This window comes from Pseudorca crassidens, chromosome 11 (genome assembly GCF_039906515.1).
Source record: "Pseudorca crassidens isolate mPseCra1 chromosome 11, mPseCra1.hap1, whole genome shotgun sequence".
Classification (NCBI taxonomy): domain Eukaryota; kingdom Metazoa; phylum Chordata; class Mammalia; order Artiodactyla; family Delphinidae; genus Pseudorca; species Pseudorca crassidens.
This window is the reverse complement of record NC_090306.1, coordinates 1,793,442-1,817,816: the sequence shown is the minus strand read 5'-3', so window position 1 is coordinate 1,817,816 and position 24,375 is coordinate 1,793,442. Positions and strand designations below refer to the sequence as shown.

General features: G+C 56.1%; 1 protein-coding gene across 1 annotated transcript in view; it reads left to right on the top strand.

Moving 5' to 3' along the window:
- WNT5B (Wnt family member 5B) overlaps positions 1–21,784 on the top strand; it is a 94,514-nt gene extending 72,730 nt beyond the window's left edge. Inside the window, exons 2-5 of the mRNA XM_067756008.1 lie at positions 6,278–6,431; positions 7,466–7,713; positions 11,823–12,115; positions 17,345–21,784. Coding sequence (XP_067612109.1) covers positions 6,346–6,431; positions 7,466–7,713; positions 11,823–12,115; positions 17,345–17,803 — 1,086 coding nt within the window. The 5' untranslated portion in view covers positions 6,278–6,345 and the 3' untranslated portion in view covers positions 17,804–21,784. The remainder of the gene's footprint in view (positions 1–6,277; positions 6,432–7,465; positions 7,714–11,822; positions 12,116–17,344) is intronic.
- Positions 21,785–24,375: the final 2,591 nt, after the last annotated feature.

The window sequence follows — 24,375 nt, the reverse complement described above, 5'->3', positions numbered from 1 at the left end:
AGGACTGCGTGCGGAAGGAATTCATTCAATCATTCAATAGATGAGATGGGGTATAAGACACAATCTTTTGGAGGGAAGAGGGCCGTTAGCAGGCGCTTGTAGTAGCTCAGAGTGTGGCAGTAGCAATGGAGAGTCAGGAATACATTTTTAAAGTATTAGGGAGCCACAGTCAAGAGGCCTTGACAATTGCTTTGACGTGGAGGGTATGGGTGAGGGAGGGGTCGTGAAGGACACCAAGATTTCTGGCCTGGATCCGGGAGGAGAATTGGAGGACAGAGAGCAGCCAGGATTGCAAGGAAGAGGTGTAGCCAATCAGTATCTTCATGTCTGTACTTCTTAGCTCTCTAAGAAGACTTACTCAACCATCATTTCATGGTCAAAAGGTGACTGACCCCCCTAAGAAACTAGAAGCGTGTGATCATGGGAGTTTCCCTGGACCACGGATGTTAGATGCTCAGTGGGGATTCAATATCAGATTTCAGAGGGACTCGTAACTTTAACAAACAAGAATTGTTCTGAGTACCTTGGAAATTATCGCACTCCTTCTTTATTGCGATATCTCTCGGACCCTTCCAAAAGCAACTTGAAGTTTTCTTTTCGACCAAAGCGCGTTGCTAGGTGCCGTCCTTGCTCTGTCCCTCTCCAGCTCTACATCCTGGCGTGGTCGTCCTTGGGCTGATCCGTCCTGCCTTTCAAGTAGGTTTGTCGTCCCTGCTGGACCACAGCGCCTTGGGGAAGCAGCTCCCTACACACTTCCAGACGCTGGATGGTGCTCGAGTCTGAGGAGAAGGTAGAGACGTGGCTGGCGTCTCTGAAATCTCCATCTGCAGCCGACGGTGGTTCCCAAACAAGAGGATAAGGAGCGAAGCAGCTTCTCGCTGGTCCGTGGGCTGCAGCGTGCGGAGGCCTTGGTGTCCCGCCTCCTGTTTCCTTGAGAGCAAACGAAGGCTTTTCTTTCCTTTCAGTGGGGTTCTGTCCTAATGACGGGGAGGAGATGGTGAACAGGATCGTTTCCAGAGCAAAGACACAAAACCACGAGTAAACAGATGAGCACGCCAGCTTCTTGTGTGTTACGTTCAGAGCTGCTGCAGACACTCACAGGAAGCTGGGGAGGAGGACGGAGGGCCCTTCTCTGGAGCGGGCGGTCAGTTGAAGATGTGACCTCAAGGACAGAGGAGCCTGCCCTGCACAGACAGAGGAGAAGCGGGTCCCGAGGTCAGCCAAGTGCAAAGGGAGAAACCGTGGGGACGGGCGGAGGCAGGCCTCAGACAGCTGGGGGTTCCTCCAGCAGAGTGGAAACCAGGAGAGGGTGGGAGGCCCGGCCCGGGGGGGGGCTCTTGAAAGGCCTCGCGTATGTGTTGAGGAGCTCCGACTTCATCCTTTAGGAGACGGGGAACCTTTCTTTAAAAAGCAGAGAAGTCTCTGGTCAATTTTGAGTTTTAAAAAGAGCTCCTTTGGGACTCCCCTGGCGGTCCAGTGGTTAAGACTCCACGCTTCCACTGCAGGGGGCACGGGTTTGATCCCTGGTCGGGGAACTGAGATCCCACATGCCGTGTGGGCCGGCCAAAAAACATTAATTAATTAAAAATAAATAAATAAAATGGAAAGAGCTCCTTGGCAGCCGTATTCGTTGGAAGGCACTGCAGTTTTCCACCATCAGTGTAGGGTCTTCTCCTCCCGAAGACACAGTCCCTTGGTCAGCATCCCTGTTGCGAGCCATCCGAAACTTCTTTCCGCTTTCTCCCCAAGTCTTGCATTTCTTCGCGTAAGCACGTTGCTCCTTGCCTCTGCGCCCCTCGCCCCTCACAGGGTCTGTCTCCGACACTCGTCTCAGCCTAGCTGGGACCGCCCATCTCAACATAAACACCAGCTCTTTAAAACCATCATTCTATTTCTTATACATCAACTATCCTTCAAATAAAAGTGAAAAAAATCCTATTATTCTACTTTAATTTCTCCAGCTTTAAACAACCTGTTCTCAATCCATGTATCGTTCTGTTTGGGGGGCAAGTCTGCTTTTTTCCCCCACAAGGCTGCGTGTGTGAGTGTGTGTGTGTGTGTGTGTTTCTACTAGTCACTTTGTAATCAGCCTGTATTTTATAAACGCTGCTTTTGGGGCTACTTCCTACAAATCAGGATGTTGCCCTCGGACAATCTTCCTCTTGGTGAGAGGGCAGTGGTGAAAAGCAGGGAGGCAGAGTAGAGAAGGCCTTTGCTCCGGAGGTGGTACGTGATGTGTTCAACCTGTGTTTGGGGAAGAGGGGAAAGGTCTCGATTCCAAGCCAGGGTCTCCCATTCAATCGCTGTAGGACCGAGTTCCTGGGCCCCTCCACGCCTTGGTTCCCTGTGGTTTCCCTGCTCAAAGTGAGGATAAAAATAGCCTGTACCATAGCATTTTAGTGACGGTTAAATGAGGAAAACGGCTGTCAAACATTTGGCTCAGTGCATGTAGAAGGTGTTTAATAAATGCTCACTAGTATTAGGTATTGTCCCTGGCCGTCCATCAGGAACTGTTTATTGACAGGTGTACGTACAGCAGGCAGGATGGGGCACCCAGGAGAAGGAGGGGGGCACGTCCTACCTTCAGCAAACGCTGGGCCTACCGGAGGAGTAGGAACACACACAGTTCCAAGGCAGCGCGTGCAGGCTTGGCGGTGCAGGCTGGACACCATCCTCCAGGGGCTGAGGAAACGCCGGGTCAGTGGAAAGAGCCTCCTGGCACTGGATTAACCAAAGGCAGCTTTACGGAGGAAGTGAACCTTGGTGGTGGACTTGAGAGTCGTTTGAGGTTTGATTGCTGGAGAGGCAGAGGATTAAGATGAGGTCTTGGGTGGGGAAGCAGGGCTTGTTCTCAGAGCAGGAGGCTGGAATAGGGACCCCGTGGCGGGAACTTCAGGCAAAGGGTTGGGGGGTAGAATGAGGCCAGGTTGGGAAGTTTCGGGGGCTCAAGGGCTGGTAACCACCGTGAATTTTCAACCAGGGAAACATTATGATGCACAGTCAGTGCTGCAGGAAAGCTGGTGTTGGAGTCCCCTGGGTTAGACAGCAGAGAGCACTTCCTGGAAAGCGGGGAAGGGGGATGACGGCACCTGCATTGCAGGAGGTGTCGTCGGGTGTCCTGCGGTCCATGAGGAGCCTTTCTCTGCAGAGGTGGAAATGGAGTGGCCAGGTTGGCCGGGGGGTAGCGGGGAGGGGAGGGAAGGCACAGGCCTGCAGCTCTGGTACCCGCCCCCCCCCCCCCCCCCCCCCCGCAGAACTCCTAGGACCAAGGGCAGCACTTGGACAGCACCAGGAGTTCACACAGGGACCGAGTTTGTCTACCTGCTGTGCCAGGACTGTTAACAAAATTGCAAATGACCTTTGAATTACAAGGCTCCTCGCTGGGTCGCGGAGTAAGAAGTAGCCAGTGGCGACCTGGAAAAGGTCCCTGCAGGTTTTTCTTTCTGGGTAGGTTTCCGGGGTGGGGTGGGGGGCCCATCTGGGGCCAGGGGGCAGGTGTGGGAGGTGACATCACTTCCTAGGGGACACCTAAGCTGCTTGAGTCCTCGGGCTCTGGGGGAGGCCAGTCCTGAGCAGGCAGGGGTGGTTTTGTGAACAGCCAGTGACCTTGGCGGGCGCTTGTCCCACGGGTGGGGTTTTCTGTGGCATCACTGCTCTTGTGTGTGGACAGCAAGGAGACGCCCCTTCAAGGGCGGAGCTGCTGCGTCGGCCCCAGCCCCCAAGCCCCTCTCTGGGTCTCCCAGCTGCTCGGGGTGGACACGGCCTCTTAGGGAAAGAAAACTTGTGGCTGGAAAAGTCCCAATTCAAATATGCACCCCTTTGGCTGTGACAGTAAAGTGGTCTCAGTAAGGACCCTGGACGTGTGCAGAGGGGCCCGAGTACAGCAGGGCTACACCCCACCTGGCCACTCAGTGGTTTGGGGGATGCTCCCCCCAAGGACCCTACGCAGGGTGAACCATCGCCCTCACTCTGGACCCTTGTCCCCCCTTGATGTTTCCTCGCGGCTCACTGGGCCTGACATATTACGTACTCATTTGTTCATGGCTGTGTCTCTAGCACATAACCAGGCCCCCAAGATGCATGTGGCGAACGACTGTTTTGAATGAATGAAATCATGCGGCAGGCGGGCAGAGTAGATGTCTGACCAGCTCGTTCTGACCCTCAGGAGGGGTCCTGACTGAGAATGTGGCATCCTCCCCTGGCCCCGAAGAGAGAGACCCTGGACCCCCTCTGCTTAATCCTGCCCTGTCCGCTCTCTCGTTCGGCCAAACCGTGGGCCTCACAGCCTCCTTCCTCCCCAGCCGGGTGGGGCAAGACGTTTCCATTCTGCCCATGCCAATGAGGCCAGTCGCTGGGGGGGTCACGTCTGTGCGTGGGAGAGAGCGGGTCCTGAGGGCTGCTGTGTGTGCGTTTTGGGGACAAGTGTTCAATTTCAGGTGCCGGACATCTGGAAAGCAGAGAAAGAAGCCACCACACGTGCTAGGGTCTTCTGTTTTCCTTTTCTAAGTTTTTAAAACATATATTTTTTAACGAGCCGAGAGTTCGCTGGAAAGCACGGGGTGGGAGGAACAGCCGCCCGAGTGATTCCCGCCTCGGGCGATGTTGACGAGGGCGGATGTGCGGCTCGGGGAAGTTTGGCCTTAGCGCCTTTGCTGGAGCTGGGCCGTCAGAGCCGCTCTGACCGACTCCTGTCCTCGGAAATGGGCCTAGCGTGGCCTCCGGTGAACCTGGGACTTGCAGGAGAGGTTTCACGGGAGCCTGATGCGAGGGTGGCACAGAAATGAGAGAGAGGGACCTGGGGATGAGAAGGGGCACCAGCTGGGAGAGAGAACTCAGCTCCCTGGTGGTGGGGATGGGCCGGCGGGAGCGGGTGTGGGGAGGGAGAGGACCAGGGGGAGCGGCCCCGGCCCTCCAGCCCCCAAGAAGGGCTGATAGTGGGGTGGAGGGTGTTTGCACAAGCAAACTCTTTGAAGCTTCTCTCCTGTCCTCCCACTCTGGCCCTGGTCCCCTCCCCTCCATAAAGCCATTAGCTTCTGGTGCCAGCCCTATCTCTGCTCCATCTCTGGGCCCTGTCGGTGCATTCACAGACCTCCTGCCCTGGGGGACGGGGAGGTTTTATGGGGGGAGGGCCTCTTCAGAGGAGGCGAGGTCTGTTAGGAAAGCAGGGTGTGGGGCGCTGCCGGCGGCCGCCAGGCCGGATCATTTCCGAGCTGGCTCTGCATGACAAAGGGGCTTTGATCTGCCCCCCACCAGCCCGACACACCTGCCCGCGGGTGCCCCCGCCCCGACGGAGACCTCCCGAAGAAAAGCCCGGAGGGGGTGGGGACAGCTATGCCCCAGCTCCCCCGGGCCCTGCTCGGCCACCTTCCTCTCCTGGTGGCCCCGGGACAGAGATATCTCCCAGGCTGATGACCCAGAGCCCCTCCCGGAGAGCCGGGGGGCCCTGTGCTGCTCGGTGAGATGGGGGTGGTCTCGGAGTGTGGGGGCGGGGGTTTCGTTGAGGTGGGGTGCCGAGGGGCCCTGGGGGTGTGGTCACGCCCTGGATGGGGGCTCAGCGAGGAGAAGAGGTGGGGTTGCGTTGCCAGAGGCTTGCTCCAGGGTCCGTCTGTCTCCAGGGGCTCTGGGAAAGCTGTTCTCCGGGAGCAGGCAGTCTGATGCGAGGGTGGCAAACCCCTCCCTCCTGGAGGGCACAGAGGAGGCATGGGCCACCGAGGGGCCACCGCTGGCGCAGCCTGGTGGCAGCTTTTACATTTCCCAGGGGAGTTGGCTGGAGAAAGTGAAAAGTCCCTCCCTTCTCCTACTGTCTGTCCCGGTGGGCTCGGGCTGGGGTTTGGAAACCGCGTTTAGCGGGAGAAGGGTGCAGACTGAGAACGAAGGCTCCTGCTTGGCTGTAGGTAACCAACTCGCCAGGTGTTTTTAGCTGCACGCAACAGAGACACCCCTGGGAGGAGCCGATGGGATGGTCCTGTCTCCTTGGACGTTCTGGAAGGAGGGCAGGCCTGCATAGTAGCAGCCGCAGCATCTCCCTAAATGCCGCCCGGAGCGGCTCTGCGCTGGAAATGCCTTGCTTTCCTCCCTTTCCTGGTCTCTCAGTCCCCTGTTTCCTTAAGCAGCAGGTCCCGAGCAGGGCTCCCCAGGCTGGAGCGACCCCCAGGGTGAGAAGGGGAGGGTGGGACGGCAGGCTGGGGAGAGATGCACCTTCCCAGGGAAGCAGGCCCTCCCGGTGCCCCTGGTCTGCATCGCACACTGACTGCTCCCTTTGGCCTTTTCTCTCCAGGGAGCCCGTCTCGGAAGCCGTCGGCCCCCGGGGTCTTCCCCGGGCCCTGCGGGGGGCGCGGGCGGACCATGCCCAGCCCGCCTGCCCTGCTCGCTGCTGCCGCTGCGCTGTTCGCCTGCTGGGCCCCGCTTCGGGCCGCGGCCAGCTCCTGGTGGTGAGTGCGGGCTGCAGCCCTCCCAGCCTGGCCCCCTGGGCCATAGAAGAGGGGCGAAGGGGCCGTTCCCTTTTCAGCAACCCCAGGAGAACGGGCACAGCTCTTTCTCTCTCGAGCCCCCAGCGTTATGTAAAGGCTCCCTGAGGAGAAAGGATTAGTTCATTTGGCTTTTTCTGTGATCCTGTCCACAGTCCCCTTTCCCTGGACCTCCTCCGTCTCCATGGGTTGTTAGAAACAGCTCTTTCGTTGCTCTCGGATCAATACGAATATTGATTTTTCTTTCCTGCTGGTGAGGGCAAGGAGAGTAGGAGTCCCAGTTTCTAAGTCTGAAGACCTGATGAGGGCTTTGCAGGAGCATGTGTGGCTTCCTTTTGTGTTGTTAAGATTACTGTCACTGCCAGGTGGACAGGGGAATGGCAGGCATGCCCCCCGTCCCCTGTTTGGCATGGTCTGTGCTCTGCTCTCATTTTTGCTCAGATGGCAAAACCACAGCCTTCCCCTCTGACTTAGCACCTTATTATATCTGCTAGATGAGCGGGAGAGCCCTACAGGGCAGGGTCAGGGGCCGTGTGGCAGAGAAGGAAGTGCAGACTTTTAGAAGATATGGCCATGTATGTAAATTGTTTCGATTTTAAAGGCCTAAGGGGAGTTCTCTTGAAAGGAATGGGCTGCTTTCCGCACACATCCTGCACTTGGGCCACAGTGGCCTGGCCGCGCCTCCTGCAGAGAAGCGGCCTCACGCACAGCACGCCCACCCGGCGGCCACTCCGGTCGTCCCCCCGAAGCCCTCTCCCAGCTCGGAGCACTCCTCCCTGTCTGGTCACTGTGGATCCAGACGCCCAAGGTGGTCTCGGGCATTCGACGTCTCACACGTCGCCTGCGTTCGTGCCTCAGTTTCCCTTTGAAGGCAGGAACTCGGTTTTGGGTGACTTTCCTTCCCAAGCCCCTGGCTCAGGGCCTCCCCTGGGAGGGGGTCAGGTGCGAGGCCTGCTGCTGCCCCGGGGCCGCGCTCACTCCCGGCCCTCTCGCTGCAGGTCTTTGGCTATGAACCCGGTGCAGAGGCCTGAGGTGTTCATCATCGGGGCGCAGCCCGTGTGCAGCCAGCTCCCCGGGCTCTCCGCCGGCCAGCGGAAGCTGTGCCAGCTGTACCAGGAGCATATGGCCTACATAGGCGAGGGGGCCAGGACGGGCATCAGGGAGTGCCAGCACCAGTTCCGGCAGCGGCGGTGGAACTGCAGCACCGTGGACGACGCCTCCGTCTTCGGGAGAGTCATGCAGATCGGTGAGCGGGGCGTGGGGCTGGAGCAGCCGTGCTTCCCGGCCTGGGAGCCAGGCGTGCTAGGGGGTGGTCTCGGGTGGCGTGCCGGCGCCCAGCCCCCGGGGTCAGCTGGCCCTCTGTTTCCCCGCCCTGCCCCGAGCAGGGAGCCTAGAGGCGCTCCCTCTGGGCAGGGGGCGGGGGTCTAAGCTGAGTTAGAGCGGATCGGGAAGCCCGCCCCCCACGACTGACCCCTGTCTCAGCTCCAGGGCCTCCTCGAGAGCTGTGGGCAGAGAGCTGAGTGTCTGGAGAGTTTTGCCTCTTCCACTTGGACTCTGAGAGAGAGAGAAACTTTGGGACAAATTGGCGATGGCTGTCATTAAGCCGACCCAGATCCAGTCCCGGCTTTTTCATTTGAAAGGGGATGTGTGTGAAAGTGAGGGCGGGGAGGGGCAGACTGAAGGAGGAGGAGGAGAGGGCCGCCCCGCCTGGATTCCCGTCCCGTCCCCTCTCCCACGCCTGGCCGAGGATTCTTCGGCTGCCCTATTGCTTAGATGGAGGTGTGATCTGGGGTCTAATTGTTTTAGGTCCTTTTGAAATGCAATCCTCCCCTCCCTGGCAAGAAATTGAGAAATCCGGCCCTATTCTACTGGTTCTTATCCCCAGGGCCATAAAAGGAAGGTGTTAGAGCACCATGTCCCGGCTCACACTCTCCCCGAACAGCTTCCCCCCCCCCAAGGCAACATTCTGCAGTTCCCTGAGGCTGCGGTTTCCAGCAGGCCGGGACCAGGGGAGTTAGGGATTCTGCGCTTTTGCGAAGGCCCCTCCCTCTCCTGACCCCCTTCCCCTCCCTCCCTGCCCCACGTTGAGAAGTGAGGTCCAGGGAGATTACACTTTGAACCTTGCTTCTCTCTTCTTCCTTCAGCATCAACTCAAGGCCCTTGAAAGGAATTCTCATGAGTTCCTGTAACAGTCCTGCTGGGCAACTTTCCCGAAACAATAGGCCTGGGGGTCAAATGGGATTCATTCATAGTTGATCAAATACGCTTAGTGCCTGTCCCTTCTTCCCGGTGAGAGTCTTGGTTAGCCACTCTCCTCCCTGCCTGCTGGGTTTCAGGTGAGGAAACTAGGATGGCCCAGGTGTAGAGAGAGGCATCCCCTCATCACTGTCAGGGAACTAATATTTCTTTGGGACCTAGTGAATGCCTGACGTTGGCCAGATCCTTTTCACGTAATTTTGTCGCGTGAAGGCCCGAAAGTGGGGCTTTGCTTTAGGGAAGGAGGCGTGTCGGGAACAGAAACTACGTGGGGTGCAGGTCTGCGTGGTGGAGTGACCAGTGAAAGCAGACGCTACCAGTCTCTGCCCTACTCTGCTACAAATGGAAGCCCTCTGTTTGCGTTATTCTCACCGTCCCCTTTTGCAGCTTCCCTGCAGGCTTCTGCTGCCTGGGAAGCTGTGCTCCCGCCTCCCGCTGGGCCCAGGCACTCTGGCGAGTCCTCTCCCTGTGTCTGGCGGGTGGCTTCTGAGACGCCTTCCTCTGAGCCACTGCAAGCGTCCACCACCAGAGGGCAGCAGAGCAGCCTGGAGGGCACCAGGCCCCTTGCCTGGAGGCCAGGGAGGCCACGGAGGCGGGAGGCTCCTGCGGGTAGCTGGGCAGCTGTGGAACAGAGGACCTGATGTTGTCCTGCTGTCTCTGTGTCCCGGGAAGATTCGCGACCTCTCAGGAGCTCCCTGGCTGCTGGTTTCTCAGCCTTTATCCTCTCTGTATTGTTTCACATATAGAGACGCCCCCGGTTCTCTGCTGCTGAGAGCAGCACGAAGTCTGTCCTTAGGCTTCCCTGAGGCCCACGTGCTGCCCCAGGAAGGCAGAGCTGCCTGCGCTCAGGGCCGAATGATGCCCCCAACCAAAGGAGACAGAGTGACCACGGGGGATCCCGAGGGGATTCACCGGGACAGACCGGGATCCAACTACATGGTGGGCTGGACCCTCAGAGCCCTGACGTCTGCAGGATTACGCTCAGCTGCAGGAACGTTATTTTAAAAGGCAATTCTGAGAGGGGTGACTCAGCTCTGCAAAGCGTGTTTGCTAAAGAACGGTGGTGGAAGGAATCAGACATATGTAGCTTGGAAAAGAGAAAACATAAAAGGCATATTCGTTGTTTTCAAATCCTGAAGGGCTGTCAAATGGAAGAGGGATTAGCTCCAGAAAAGGGAAGTTATAGGGAGGCATCTTTCAGCTTGCTCAGAGAAAGAACATTCTGGTGATTAGAGTCATTTTAAAAAGATGGAGTGGGTGGCCTTGGGAACCTAACCCGATTCTCCAAGGCGTGTTGTAAAAGCGATGCTCACAGCGGATGGAGTGTAGATCTGGGCCCGGCTTCAGACTCTCCTCCTTGTCCCTGGATGCCAGGTTGGGAGTTGAGGAACTGTTTTAGGGAGACTTCTCAGGCATGACTCCTTCAAAGAGGTGCCCAGTCCCTCCTCCCTAAGACCCCTTGGCCATCTTACCGTCCTGGGAGCTCGCATAGTCTAACTCCCTAGACCCACAGATCCTGTCTCTGGCTGTGGTTCACACTGGCTCACACATCAGTCCCGAGGGCTGAATCATGAGTGTGGCTTCCCACGTCACCTGGTTTTCCCTGGTGCTTCTCCTGACCCCTGGTTACTGGAGAAAAACTGACTTGCCCTGTCTGTTCTGGTTGCAAACTTCACTGTGTTGTGCCTAGACCATCCAGAAGTAGGGCCAGGTGCAGTGACTGCCGACTGCCTTCCTCACCACCTGCCAAGACAGGATCGTGGGACGGCTACCCCTGACCTTGGAGGCTCAGAAGAGGGGGCGCGTGGGGAGCAGAAGATCCTGCCTGGTTTAATCGCTGAGATCACGACTGAATCTCAGTTCCCTGCTAAGAATGCCTCCCCTCCCTCCATACCTGAGTCCACACGAGTATTATTTATCGTTTCTCATAACAGCTTTACTGAATGTAATTCATGTGTGGTACAATTCAGCATTTTTTTGTTTGCTGTATGCGGGCCTCTCACTGTTGTGGCCTCTCCCGTTGCGGAGCACAGGCTCCGGACGCGCAGGCTCAGCGGCCACAGCTCACGGGCCCAGACGCTCCGCGGCATGTGGGATCCTCCCGGACCGGGGCACAAACCCGTGTCCCCTGCATCGGCAGGCGGACTCCCAACCACTGCGCCACCAGGGAAGCCCTGGATTTTTTTTTTTTTTTAAAGATGTTGGGGATAGGAGTTTTTATTAATTAATTAATTTATTTTGCTGTATTGGGTCTCCGTTTCTGTGCGAGGGCTTTCTCTAGTTGCGGCAAGTGGGAGCCACTCTTCATCGCGGTGCACAGGCCTCTCACTATCGCAGCCTCTCTTGTTGCGGAGCACAGGCTCCAGACGCGCAGGCTCAGCAGTTGTGGCTCACAGGCCCAGCTGCTCTGCGGCATGTGGGATCCTCCCAGACCAGAGCTCAAACCCGTGTCCCCTGCATCGGAAGGCAGATTCTCAACCACTGCGCCACCAGGGAAGCCCGCACAGTTTGGATTTTTTACGGGAAATGATCTGGACGTTTGGAAAGACCGTGCTGAGTGACCGTGGAGGTGGTCCCCCAGTGCTGTCGGGGTGGGAGGCAGTGTGGACCTCGGGGGACAGAGGGAAACGGCTCAGAGGATTCTGGATTCTGTCATCCTAGTTCATTTCTACTCGTGGTCTCGGCTGCTGTCCAGCTAGATAATGCAGGCGTAAAAAGACAGATGTGTGACTCGTGGAGGGGGAGAAACAGACCTGTGAAGGAGAGGTGTTTGCCAGGATAGAGCTGCACTGTGGGTCCCATGATTTGTGCCCAGTCTCGTTCCGACTGTCCCACCTGGTCCACCAGTGCCTCCATGGCCCCCCTCCCGTCCACTCGGGCCGGGCTCCTAGGAAGGCACAGCCGGGGCGACCTCTCCGGAAGGGATGAGGTGCAGGCCGGGGCTGAAGGGGCTCACGGGCAGACGAGTCAACTTCGGTTCCTGGTCCAGGGCGCTTTCTAACCCCGGGGGCCTCGGCAGGGAGAGGTGCCCCCTCCCGGGGTGCGGGCTGGCGGGGCGGCAGGGGGCGGGGGCCTCACCCGTCTCCTGTCCACCCGCAGGGAGCCGGGAGACGGCCTTCACCTACGCCGTGAGCGCGGCCGGGGTGGTCAACGCCATCAGCCGTGCCTGCCGCGAGGGGGAGCTGTCCACGTGCGGCTGCAGCCGGGCCGCGCGGCCCAAGGACCTGCCCCGGGACTGGCTGTGGGGCGGCTGCGGCGACAACGTGGACTACGGCTACCGCTTCGCCAAGGAGTTCGTGGACGCCCGCGAGCGCGAGAAGAACTTCGCCAAGGGCTCGGAGGAGCAGGGCCGCGTGCTCATGAACCTGCAGAACAACGAGGCCGGCCGGAGGGTAAGCGACCCCGCCCCACGCGCACCTGGGCGGCGGGCCCCGCCCACACACACACCTGGACAGGGGGCCCCACCCACATGCACACCTGGACAGGGGGCCCTGCCACACACACACGTGGACGGAGGGCCCCAACCACACACACCTGGACAGGGGGCCCCGCCCACACACACCTGGACAGGGGGCCCCGCCCACACACACACCTGGACAGGGGGCCCCGCCCACACACACACCTGGACAGGGGGCCCTGCCATACACACACCTGGACAGGGGGCCCCGCCCACACACACACCTGGACGGAGGGCCCCCCCCACACACACCTGGACAGGGGACCCTGCCACACACACACGTGGACGGAGGGCCCCAACCACACACACCTGGACAGGGGGCCTCGCCCACACACACACCTGGACAGGGGGCCCCACCCACATGCACACCTGGACAGGGGGCCCTGCCACACACACACGTGGACGGAGGGCCCCAACCACACACACCTGGACAGGGGGCCCCGCCCACACACACCTGGACAGGGGGCCCCGCCCACACACACACCTGGACAGGGGGCCTCGCCCACACACACACCTGGACGGGGGCCCTGCCACACACACACCTGGACAGGGGGCCCCGCCCACACACACACCTGGACGGAGGGCCCCCCACACACACACCTGGACAGGGGACCCTGCCACACACACCTGGATGGAGGGCCCCAACCACACACACCTGGACAGGGGGCCCTGCCCACACACACCTGGACAGGGAGCCCCGCCCACACACACACCTGGACAGGGGGCCCTGCCATACACACACCTGGACGGGGGCCCCACCCACACACACACCTGGACGGAGGGCCCCACACACACACACCTGGACAGGGGACCCTGCCACACACACCTGGACGGAGGGCCCCGCCCCCACACACACCCAGATGAAGGACCCCACCCCCGCAGACAACTAGACCATCGGCTGTTCCTGGGCTCTGCTGTGCGACGGCAGCTGGTCCAGGAAGGGGTTGAGTCTGACCACAGAGATTCTTACGAGGCTGACCTAGATTCCCACACTGTGGAACTCATCCTTGACTTCCAAAGGCTCCATTTCCCACAAGACACACGCAGTTGCCACTCGTTTAGCCTTATCTGTTTCTCCACAGGACACCCGTGCCTGTAGGACTTAGATGCAGTCTCACCACCAGAACCCCAGACACCTCTCGTCTTGACTGACCGCCCCTCCTGTGTCGTGTGAACAGCTAGGATGATTGGAAGTTTAGGCCATCAGACCTCGTCTAGGGTTTCTGGTTTGTTAGAGGCTCAGGTAAAGCAGAGCTGACTTTTCAGGGCTGCCGTCATGCATATCCCAGTCCAAAAGCACACTTCAGTACTGATGGCAAACACACTTGGGTGCTTTAACTTAAGTGGAACTGTGGAAGGCACCCATCCTTTGAAGGCCCAGCCTCATCAATCTCATGTAAGAGGCGAGGGTCTTCTGAGCCTCCATTTCAGTGGAGACTAAAATGTAGGTTTGGGGAGAGCTGGGCTTATTGTTTGTGCAGAGCACACCTGGGCCAGGGCTCTGGGCTTCCTGCACGGGTGCTGGAGAGTTCGGGGCTCATCTGCCGGCACCTGCTCGGGAAGCCCCCGTGTCTGAGCACGTGGCCTGCTCCTGTCTCCTGAGCAGGGTCTGCCCCGACGGGGTCTGCCTCTGCTACCGACGGGAGGCCTCGCTCAGCCGGAAGCTGTCTTCCACTCTTCAGGCGTCCACCCTGGATGTGCGTCCAGATCTCCCTGGACAGAGGTCTGAGGCCCGAGTGCTGGGTGGCGGGAGGCCCTCCTGGCGAAGGGCCGGGGCCACGGACCTCTCAGGAAACCACACAGACCTCTCTCTGGGAGAGCTGTCCACACTCAGGTCTGCGTCAAGCCCGGGCTCGGGGCCCAGCAAGGTACTTAGTGAGGCCAATGAGCCAACGACAAAACAGGAACAGCAGTTTCTGGAGAAGTAAATTCAGGAATTTAATGTTGGTTCATTGGTGACTCAGTAACAGGATATGGATAGACTTCTAAAAAGTGTTAATATATTTATTTCTTAAAAAATTAACTCGTTTCATAGGAGCACATATCAAACAAAGGGGATTGGAAATGCCTTTTCTATGACTCAGCATCCTGTGGTGCTGGCAGAACATGGTACCCATGTGTAAACCTAGCACCATCACTAGCGTGACATCAGGTCAAAATTAGAATTGGTCGTTGCCCAGCATCTTCCGTGCAGAGCCCACGTCCAGAGGCTGGTTTTGTTCAGCCAGATATGGGTGTTCAGCTGGGGCGTGTCGGGAGTTCGGGCCGTCGCTCTGATCCGTGGCTATTGTGCTATAAATCCGGGCGGAGAGACCAGAACTCTTCTGCTCTGAGGGCATCTGTGGAGCTGCCTCAGTCTCCCACGACTTCCTCTCTGTTTGCCAGTCTTTGGGAGTCTAACCGTGAGAGACTGATTTAAAAAAAAAAAGGTTAGGGTCTTCACTTTATCTCCTGAATGCCCCAATTCTACCCATTTTTCGAGGTCCCAGTTCAAACACCACGTACTCCCACAATCTTTCCCATCCCCCGTGGCTGGCAGTCTCTGCGTCTGAAGCGCGGTGGAGACCTGCGGACGTGCCTGAGGTGTTAGACTTTGCTGACTCCAGCTCCTGAGGAGCGGGCTGCCCTGGGACCTCTGCACGTGACAGTGCAGGGAAAAGTCCCCGTGGCCTCCTAGCAAGAGGTCAAATTCAGGAAGGCTTTCCTGCCTCTGCTCGGAGCCGTGCCTGGGGCCCCAGGGCAGATGCGGAGGTGCCCAGCCGCTCGTCCTCATCCGGCCCCACTTCTGCTGGCTCCTCATTTCTTCACCCTTAATTGTTTGTTTGCTTTTTCCAGCCCTTATCTCGGCTGCGCCTTCCGTCGGCCTGTCCTACCCCCTCCCCGGCTTCGTCTGTCTGCCCCCTGCAGTCTCCTCACCTCTGCACAGCCCTTTATCTCTCCCCGGCGTCCATCTGCTCCAGGTGGGGAGTCTCTGTCCCTCTCTGTGTCTCATCCCCCCTCCAAGGAGCAGCCGTCGCCATCGATCGCCTCCCGCCTCCTGACACCTACACAGAACCTTCCTCAGGAAGGAAGGTGGCCGGCATGGAAAATGCCCCAGACCGGTACTTTACAACCAGATCCTCTTGAAGGGTGGGGTATCTAGGGTCTGGCGTCTTGACCACAGAGGAAATCTCGGGCATACTTTGCAAGAAGTTTCTCTTGGCCTTTGAGAGCCTCTAGGGACCCTGTTTTACAATACTGAAGCCAGGGGCGGTGGGTTGATACTGCCTCGTCACTCAAGGGCCTCTGAGCATTTTCCAGATGAAAGCTGCCTCGTCCTTGTGACGTTCCTGCCAGTGACCGAGCTCCATCACACCGTTAGATGCGGAAGAGAGGCAAGGGGCTCTGCCAGGGGGCGAGATGTCGACCTAAGAGAAAATTTTAAAACATTCTCTTGCTTTTTCAGTTCGCAGCAAGGGCCAAAATCACCAACCTCCTTCTCTTGCAAGAGGAGCATCTATATATTAGCAACAGTAAAATATTTAAAATACAAACATAACCGTCTCTACGGTGTCTTCCTTCCTAGAAGAAGGTAGAATGGACGTCTAAATAGTGAGGGTCAGTGACGCTCTCCCTTCCGGATTTGTTTTACTAAAATTCCTGTCCCTCCCAAATCTCCCCGTGGAGATGCTTATCCACCCCTCACCCCCAGTCACTCAGTGTCGGGTACACAGTTTTAGGCCCTTAATGTTTCCTCCTTCTTCTAACAGCACCAGCTGCCTGACATCCCTCTCTAAACCGAGGACCATTTCCAAGGAATGTCAGGCTCCAGCTCAGACCCGGGGGATTTGCGCCAGAGGACGATTGCGGGCCCCGTCTTTGAAGTCCCTGTCGGAATGGGGTGTCAGTTCCTTTCTGCCTTTGGCCTGGAGCTGCCAGCCAAGTGCTGGTGCCTTTAACCTTGGGGAGGGGCCTGCCTGACTTCTCCACCCTAATCCGTTTTTAAGCCCCAAGTTTGGTGAGCAGCCCTTCCTGGGTGGCCCTTGCACAGTTTATTGAGCCTCATGTAGAGCGACAGCTTCTCCACCCGAAAATAGTGGGAATAGTTCTGTACCAGAAAAAAATCAGGAAGAGTTTGGACAGGAGTGATATGAGCTGATGCAGCTGAAGCTGTCTCTTGCACCTGCAGCGGTCCCAGCCGCAGTGCTGAATAAAGACACAATCTGGGGACTCTTGAAAAGAAAGCCGAGAGAAACCCTTGACAAATGAGTCCTGCCTGCGTCGGTGACAATAGCTGTGGCAGAAGAAAATGTTGGGCAGCGGACCTGCATCTTTATCCTGCCATCTGCACTTCTGGGCCGGCTGCCAGGGCTAGTTGACACAATGCATCCGTATGCTTTCGCTGAAAGGCACTTTGTAAGCAGCTTTCTGGTCTGCTCTTGCTTTTCCATTTGGATTTGGGGTAGCCCACGTTCAGGTCCCCTCCCATTTTTGTGGTTCAGTGACTTCTGGGTGGATTTATTTTCCAAGACATCCGCCCTAAGATGGACCCACCGGTCTGCTCTCCCATCGCAGAGGGGCTGCCCCTCCCCTGCATCACAGCCACTCCCAGGGGGTGTCTTGTCACAACGTGCTGGTTTATGGTGAGGCTCCGATGACTCTGTAGAGCTAGTGACCAACTGTTAACGTAGAAAAAGGGACCGTTGAATTCTTAGGGGACTTGACAAGATTGTGGATAGCTTTCGGCGAGCCAGGGCCGTGCCAGCGGTCTCTGTTACAGGCTCCCGGTGCGGCTGATTCTTTTTTCTGGACTGGGCTCCACATCGTGTAAAAGCTAGACTCATGTTGTTGGTTTTTATTTGTTTGAGACTTTGATCAAGATAGAAATAGCCTTTTTTTTTTTTTTTTCCTGCTGGTAACGATGACACATTTCTTGTGACAATTTCAGGTGATAATAAATGGGTAACAAAAAGGGCACGTGGACCACCCTGGCAGTGGCTCAGACACGGCCGTCGCCTCCCCAGAAGTTTTCTGTGTGCTGTTGCTTTTATCCACTTTCAAAGGCGGCCCTCCGCACGCGCACCCTGCCGGCCCTCTCCTGCACTCGCCCTAGCCAGCCTCTGGGCATCTTCCATCAGGGATGTTCCTTCTCACCCCCTTCTCTCTCCTGCCCCTCTCCCCGCAGGCTGTGTATAAGACGGCAGACGTGGCCTGCAAATGCCACGGCGTCTCGGGGTCCTGCAGCCTCAAGACCTGCTGGCTGCAGCTGGCGGAGTTCCGCAAGGTGGGGGACCAGCTGAAGGAGAAGTACGATAGCGCGGCTGCCATGCGCATCACCCGCCGGGGCAAGCTGGAGCTGGTCAACAGCCGCTTCAAGCAGCCCACCCCCGAGGACCTGGTCTACGTGGACCCCAGCCCGGACTACTGCCTGCGCGACCAGAGCACGGGCTCGCTGGGCACGCAGGGCCGCCTGTGCAACAAGACGTCCGAGGGCCTGGACGGCTGCGCGCTCATGTGCTGCGGCCGCGGCTACGACCAGTTCAAGAGCGTGCAGACCGAGCGCTGCCACTGCAAGTTCCACTGGTGCTGCTTCGTCCGCTGCAAGAAGTGCACGCAGGTCGTGGACCAGTTCGTCTGCAAGTAGACAGGGCCGCTCTCCTGTGCTCCTCCGCGCTGCTGCACAGTCTATAGGATATAAATCTATATAAATCTATTTTATATTTGTATAAAGAAAAGGATGGATGGTAAATAATTGAAGGAAGAAAACGGAAGGAAAAGCCTATTTAAGAGACGCTGGAAATCTTGGAGGGTTGGATTTTGCTGGTTCTCTGATCCCAGTGGGTGGGAAAAGGGCTCTGTCCCCGCCTCTGGTGGGGGCTCTCAGGAGGTAGGGACTTGGGAATGTTCCCTGTCTACCCACCGCGGCCTTGAGGACAGAGGTGGTGCTTGGAGGGGGAACTTGGTGATGTCTGGAGTCTTTGCTGGGTGGGTGACTGCCCTGCGACCCTGGCCTCTGGGCCAGGCGGCCCCGTGGAGTGACGGGAACCCAGCCTCACGCCTGGAATCTTCTGGGTCTCGTCCAGAACACCGACTGGTTCCGTGAGAGGCCCAGTGCCTCCTTGCACTTTCGTCTGTGTGCGTACTTGCAGAATCCACAGTTACAGGAAAGAGGACAGGCCCCACGCCGTCTCTGGGGACCACAGAGGGACAGCTCCTCCCCAGATTCCGGGGCCTGCCTTTCCAGCGAGAATTACTTTTCCTCTGCGATTCACTGGCACCTGCACCAGGAGGGAGGGGTCGTTTGACCTGATGTGTCAGGAAAGACATGGACTCTGTGCCCGAGCTGCAGAAAGCCAGGTGGTGACTGGCGAGGGCGGGTGGCACCGTGCTCCCGCGCAGGGAGCGGACGCTCCGATGCTTCTGCCGGCCCTCCCCGTTGCGGGAAGCTGGGGCAGGTGCGGCCATGCTTGGCCGGCCTGTTGCGGGCTCTTCACCTGTGCCCCAGATGTAGTTTCCCTCTGACATTAAACACCCTCCACTGAAGTGTCTCTTTCCTTACTTGGACACACGGTTATGTTTCATGGGTGCTTTTATTTTCGATCTGATCCTTGGAACCCTGCTACACGGTGCACGCACGGAAGAGGGCGAGAGAATGGAGACGTTTCAGAGCCCTAGTCTGGTGTTGCAGGGACAGGGGGACATCATGAGAATTCATAAGGTGACACGTGCGTGCACGCCTTCTCCGCAAGGGCAACACAGAGTTAAATGATGGCCGTTAACATCTCTGCTCTGAACAGAATTCAGAGAGTTAGGGTTAAACCTCACATTTACCTCCTCTTCCCATCTTCCGCATTGTACCTCCCACCAGTCTTCCTGGGCTCTTGGTGACCACAGGCGTTGGGGATGCCCTCTGCTGGCTCCTCCGTGTTGCCATGTGCGGTTTTGGGGCCAGAACTTCAGTTTTGGGACAGGAGAGAATAAGGCAGAGCTCAGGCACCCTAGAAAAGGCGGGGGTTTCTGGGAGAGACACTGAGACAGGCTGTAGAGCGAGCCAGAAGCCACAAAAGACACCAGTTTTATGTAAGAAAAGTTTGTTTCCGGGGAAGTGATGGGATTACGGGATTAACTTGGTTATAATGAGCAAATGATGCTGCAGAACAGTGTAAAAGAGATTCTGCCCGAGGGTGTCCAGGGTCCCATATCCTGCTGTGTCTTTAGTACCTAAAGAAGAACCTCCTGACCCGACACCGAGGAACGTCCGACGTGGGGCTGTGTTCCCTGCAACTGTTCCTCGCGCAGTTACTCAGATTGGTCGACATTTTCAAGAGGAATGGTCCATGAGAGAAAGTGTTTAAACCACCTGGCCTACAAAAGATCAAAAGCGTGTCCTTGGCTTCAATCGCTGGCATTTAACCAAATAAACCAACGAGTCACCCAAATCAACTGTGACCGTCAGGGTTTTGAAACACTGGCTGGCTTCATTGCCCTTGCCTACATCACGGGTCCGCAGACCCCGAGAGTGACCTTGTATCAGGTGCTCAAAGTGTTTAAGAGCTGAGACCCAGTTCATCCTCAGACACTTCAGAAAGTTGGTTGGGAGTGACTTGCCCACAATCCCCAAAAGTGGCCCCATGTTCACAAAGGGAGATGGCTCACCCCTGTCACGCCGAGCTTATTCCTGCAGAGTCCTGGCCCGGGAATGGGCGAATACCCACTGTTTTCCTTCCAACTGCGGAGCAGATTGTATGTTCAAACACCCACGTGGTTGTTGCAGCCGCTGACAACCAGGTCTCGGGATTATTTAGTTTTCAAAACGGGTTGGGATGAAGTTAGACTTATTGTCACACGCTTGTGGGATCCTGGTGAATTCGCAGCTGCCTGTGGCGTGGCCAGTGAGACAGTGGGAAGTGGGTGGAGAATGTGGAGCCTGCCCTAGACGACTGAGCTTCTGGGGACCTCCCCGGCCGTCCAGTGGTTAGGACGCTGCACTTCCACTGCCAGGGGCCAGGGTTCGATCTCTGGTCGGGGAACTAAGATCCCACAAGCTTGTGCGGCAAAGCAAAAAAAAAGCAAAAAAAAAAAAAAGCTTCTGCTCAGAACCGTAGACTGTTTGAGCAGAGAGTGTGGCAGTCAGACCCCCAGCTCCTGTGTGTCCAGATGAGGACCTCCAAACCATGAGCAGGTCCTAAACCTTAGTGTGCTGTGAGAATGCGGCGTCCTAGACCTGCAATGGCAGAAATGTTTATTCACTTGATCTGGGGTGGGTGGAGCTAGGACCACTGTCCACACCCTCATCAAGGACCTGAGGGAACCTGCGCTGGTGGTGCAGAGACTCTGCTGGACCTACAGGCGTTGAGAGCTAGCCCAGGACCCACGGGGAGACAGGCAGCGGGGCCCTAATTCCCAACCTGGTGCTCTTGGCAACACCGTGCAGAATTCCCTGGCACCTGAAAGGTATTAACCTGTAGCCTAATTGAATTAATGAGATGCCTGGACCAAGCAGCCGTCCCAGGGAGCCTTTCTTTATTTCTTTTTTTTTTTTTTTTTGGCAGTGTCACAGCAGCTTGTGGGATCTTAGTTCCCTGACCAGGGGTTGAACCCGGGCCATGGCAGTGAAAGCACCAAATCCTAACCACTGGACTGCCGGGGAATTCCCCAGGGAGCCTTTTTGATGCGAGGGGAAAGAACCGATCTGCCCTGGGATCTTCCACCCGGGACTGGGGGAAGCCTACAGATCCACTATGAATATAATAAGGTGTTATTTACTTAGCTCTGTCTGCGGGCATTCACATTGTCTTCAAGATGAAATTCAGAGAAAGGCAGGCCCGACTGCCTCCACTAAAAGTAGATGGGAGGGTGGGAAGACAGCCACAGCTGGGGTCAAGAGGAGGCCAGCCCTCCACTCACAAAGGCTTTGTGACCAGAGTCTCAGGACCTGAATTCGAAGCCCTACTTTGGAGAACACATTTCGTTGTCATCCACGCTCCATCCTTCGAGCTGAGAAACAAAACTTGCTACTTGTATTAAATCCCCAAGTTGGTTATTTCCTCTGAAATTCTGCCCTGCTTCTTCCCTTAAATCATTATTACTTTAGGGACTTCCCTGGTGGTCCAGTGGTTAGGACGCTGCACTTCCACCGTAGCGGGCATGGGTTCAATCCCTGGTCGGGGAACTGGGATCTTGTATGCTGCGTGGCCAAAAAATATATATATATATATATTTATTTAAGCTTTGTTATCCTTGGAGCTCTGGGCCCATAACAAGACGTCTGTGGTTGAAATTTCTCCACGAGACAACGATCTTACAGATCCAGTGATTTATCAAGAAAGAAGCCCATTTCTTGGGAGGAGAGCCGCACTGTCCCAAGAAGGTGGGAAAAGTCCTCATTTCCATCTTAAAACAGGCTCTGATGCATTGCCAGACCCCCACTGACCCTGGTCCCATGTATTTTGGGACCTCAGTGTGTGCGTGCGCGTGCATGGGGTATGTGTGCGTGTGCGTGCGCTTGTACACGCCCATGCCCACCATGTACACAGGAATGAACGCTTTCATTAACTTTGGAGGGGAGTTAGAGAGGCACTGGAGACATGGAATATGTAAAAAAAATAAATAAAAGTAACTGTCACCACTTCTGGCTGAGACGCTGCAGAACATGGATTGTCTGTCGTTATTGGAAACCCCTGCCCTCTGGTTGGGAGGACAAGCTTCACGTCTCTGGAAGAAGCCTGGGGGGCTGAGAAGGACCCCCCCCCCCAGCCGTGGTTGCTAAGTATTATTGTGAGTCCTTTGTTATGTAAGAATCTGCACTGTAGTTATACCCAAACAATAAGGAAAGGTGCTTTAATTCCTGATTTTACATAAGAATGCCAGGTAATTTGCCCCTAAGTAAGAAGGTTTGGCCCAGGTATGAGGTCAGATGTTCGGTGCTTGGAAGAGCCTTCACACAGTGGATTTTCACGTAGATTGTCCACGCTCTGCTTCCTCCCCTGCCGCCTGCCCTTTGCTCTTCACTCTGTCCATTTGCAGCTCTGCCCGAGGCGGCAACAGAAGATAGAACCAAATCAGTTAACGGGGGCTTCCTGAGTAGTTTTCATAAATAACAGAGTGGGAGAAGAGGTGGCTGAGATTAGGTTTTTAAATGATCTGCAAATTTAACTTGTCACTTACGTGTATTTCTACTGCTCCCCAGGATAATTGGAAATAGGCTTAAAGCTTCCACGGCCAAAGCAGATAGGAAACTGCAGTACAGAGCGAGCTGGCCCGAGTGTGGGCCCCGTCAGCAAACGGGCCCGAGTGTGGGCCCCGTCAGCAAGCATCAGAAGGGGCTGCAGCAGCTGCTCCAAGATGCAAAAGAAAAGGCAACTGTAGAAAGTGGCCCTCTCTAGGGGCTTCCCTGGTGGCACAGTGGGTAAGACTCTGCTTTCCCAAGGCACAGGGCCCAGGTTCGATCCCTGGTCAGGGAACTAGATCCCACATGCCACAACTAAGAAGCCTGTGTGCTGCAACTAAAAGAAAGATCCTGTGTGCTGCAATGAAGACCTGATGCAGCCTAAATAAATAAATACTTTTTTTTTACATCTTTATTGGAGTATAATTGCTTTACAATGGTGTGTTAGTTTCTGCTTTATAACAAAGTGAATCAGCTATACATATACATATGTTCCCATATCTCCTCCCTCTTGCGTCTCCCTCGCACCCTCCCTATCCCACCCCTCTAGGTGGTCACAAAGCACCGAGCTGATCTCCCTGTGCCATGCGGCTGCTTCCCACTAGCTATCTACCTTACGTTTGGTAGTGTATATATGTCCACGCCACTCTCTCACTTTGTCACAGCTTCCCCTTCCCCCTCCCCATATCCTCAAGTCCATTCTCTAGTAGGTCTGTGGTTTTATTCCTGTCTTACCCCTAGGTTCTTCATGACTTTTTTTTTCTTAAATTCCATATATATGTGCAGCCTAAATAAATAAATACTTTTAAAAAATATATAAAAAAGAGAGCTGCATCCTTTAAACCAATTTTATTTTAAAGCCAAAAGGGATGTGACTGTTTCAAGGGGCCCGGCCCTCTAGCATGCTTTCTAGAACTGGGGGCTGTGCTCTGTCTGTTGGGTCAACCAGCCCTTTGGCTAGTCTCTGATTTGACGTTGTCATCTCCCTTAGATTTACTGGTTTTCCAGAGACCTTTTTAGTAGAAGGGAAGTTTCATAAAGGAAGGACTTTAAAAAAAATATCTTTTGTTCCCAGCTGTGTCTCCCAGAATCTCAAATAGTACCTTGCAGAGAGACGGTTCCGTACATAATTGCTGGAGGAATGATGATTCTCACTCAACAGATGAGGGAACAGTGTAGTTTGTTTTCTCAAAGTTCCAAGTGATGGGCTTCCCTGGTGGCGCAGTGGATGGGGGTCCGCCTGCCGATGCAGGGGACGCGGGTTCGTGCCCCGGTCCGGGAAGATCCCATATGCCGCGGAGCAGCTGGACCCGTGAGCCGTGGCCGCTGGGCCTGCACGTCCGGAGCCTGTGCTCCGCATCGGGAGAGGCACAACAGTGAGAGGCCCGCGTACCGCAAAAAAAAAAAAAAAAAGTTCCAAGTGACAGAAATTGATCTGAGGGCTTTCCTGGTGGCACAGCGGTTAAGAATCTGCCTGCCAATGTAGGGGACAAAGGTTCGAGCCCTGGTTGGGGATCAGATCCTGCATGCCTTGTGGCCAAACCCCCCCCCCAAACAAACCAAAAAACAATTATAAAGATACTGCCCTTTGAAAAAGAAGACAAAAAAATTTTTTAAAGAAGAAGAAATTAAACAACAAAAAATAAAGATACTTCCCTTTGACAGTAATAACTCTACAGCACCAGCTGCTTCCTTCACACTTTCCTCAGTTCTGCAAGGTCTGAGTCCTCACCAAAAGGAAATATCTGAGAGGGAGGAAGATGGCCTGATGTTTCTGTAAATCTCCCTCGGCTCCCAGGAGCAAAGGCAGCAAACACTGGAAACGTTACAAATGCCCTGCGGGCAGCCTGCTTTTGTCCCTTCCGATCTGAGAGCGTGCACTGCCCTGCCTTCTAGTCTGAGGCTGGGGACGGGAGGAGCATTGAGTAGGAAGTGGGTCCACTCGCACGTGTAAGGTGCTGTGTTCCCTCCTCTTTCTATTTTCTGACTGTCAGGGCCTCTCCTCTCCCTGAGCCAGGGCCAGGTCCCCAGCGCCCACTCTGCGCTGG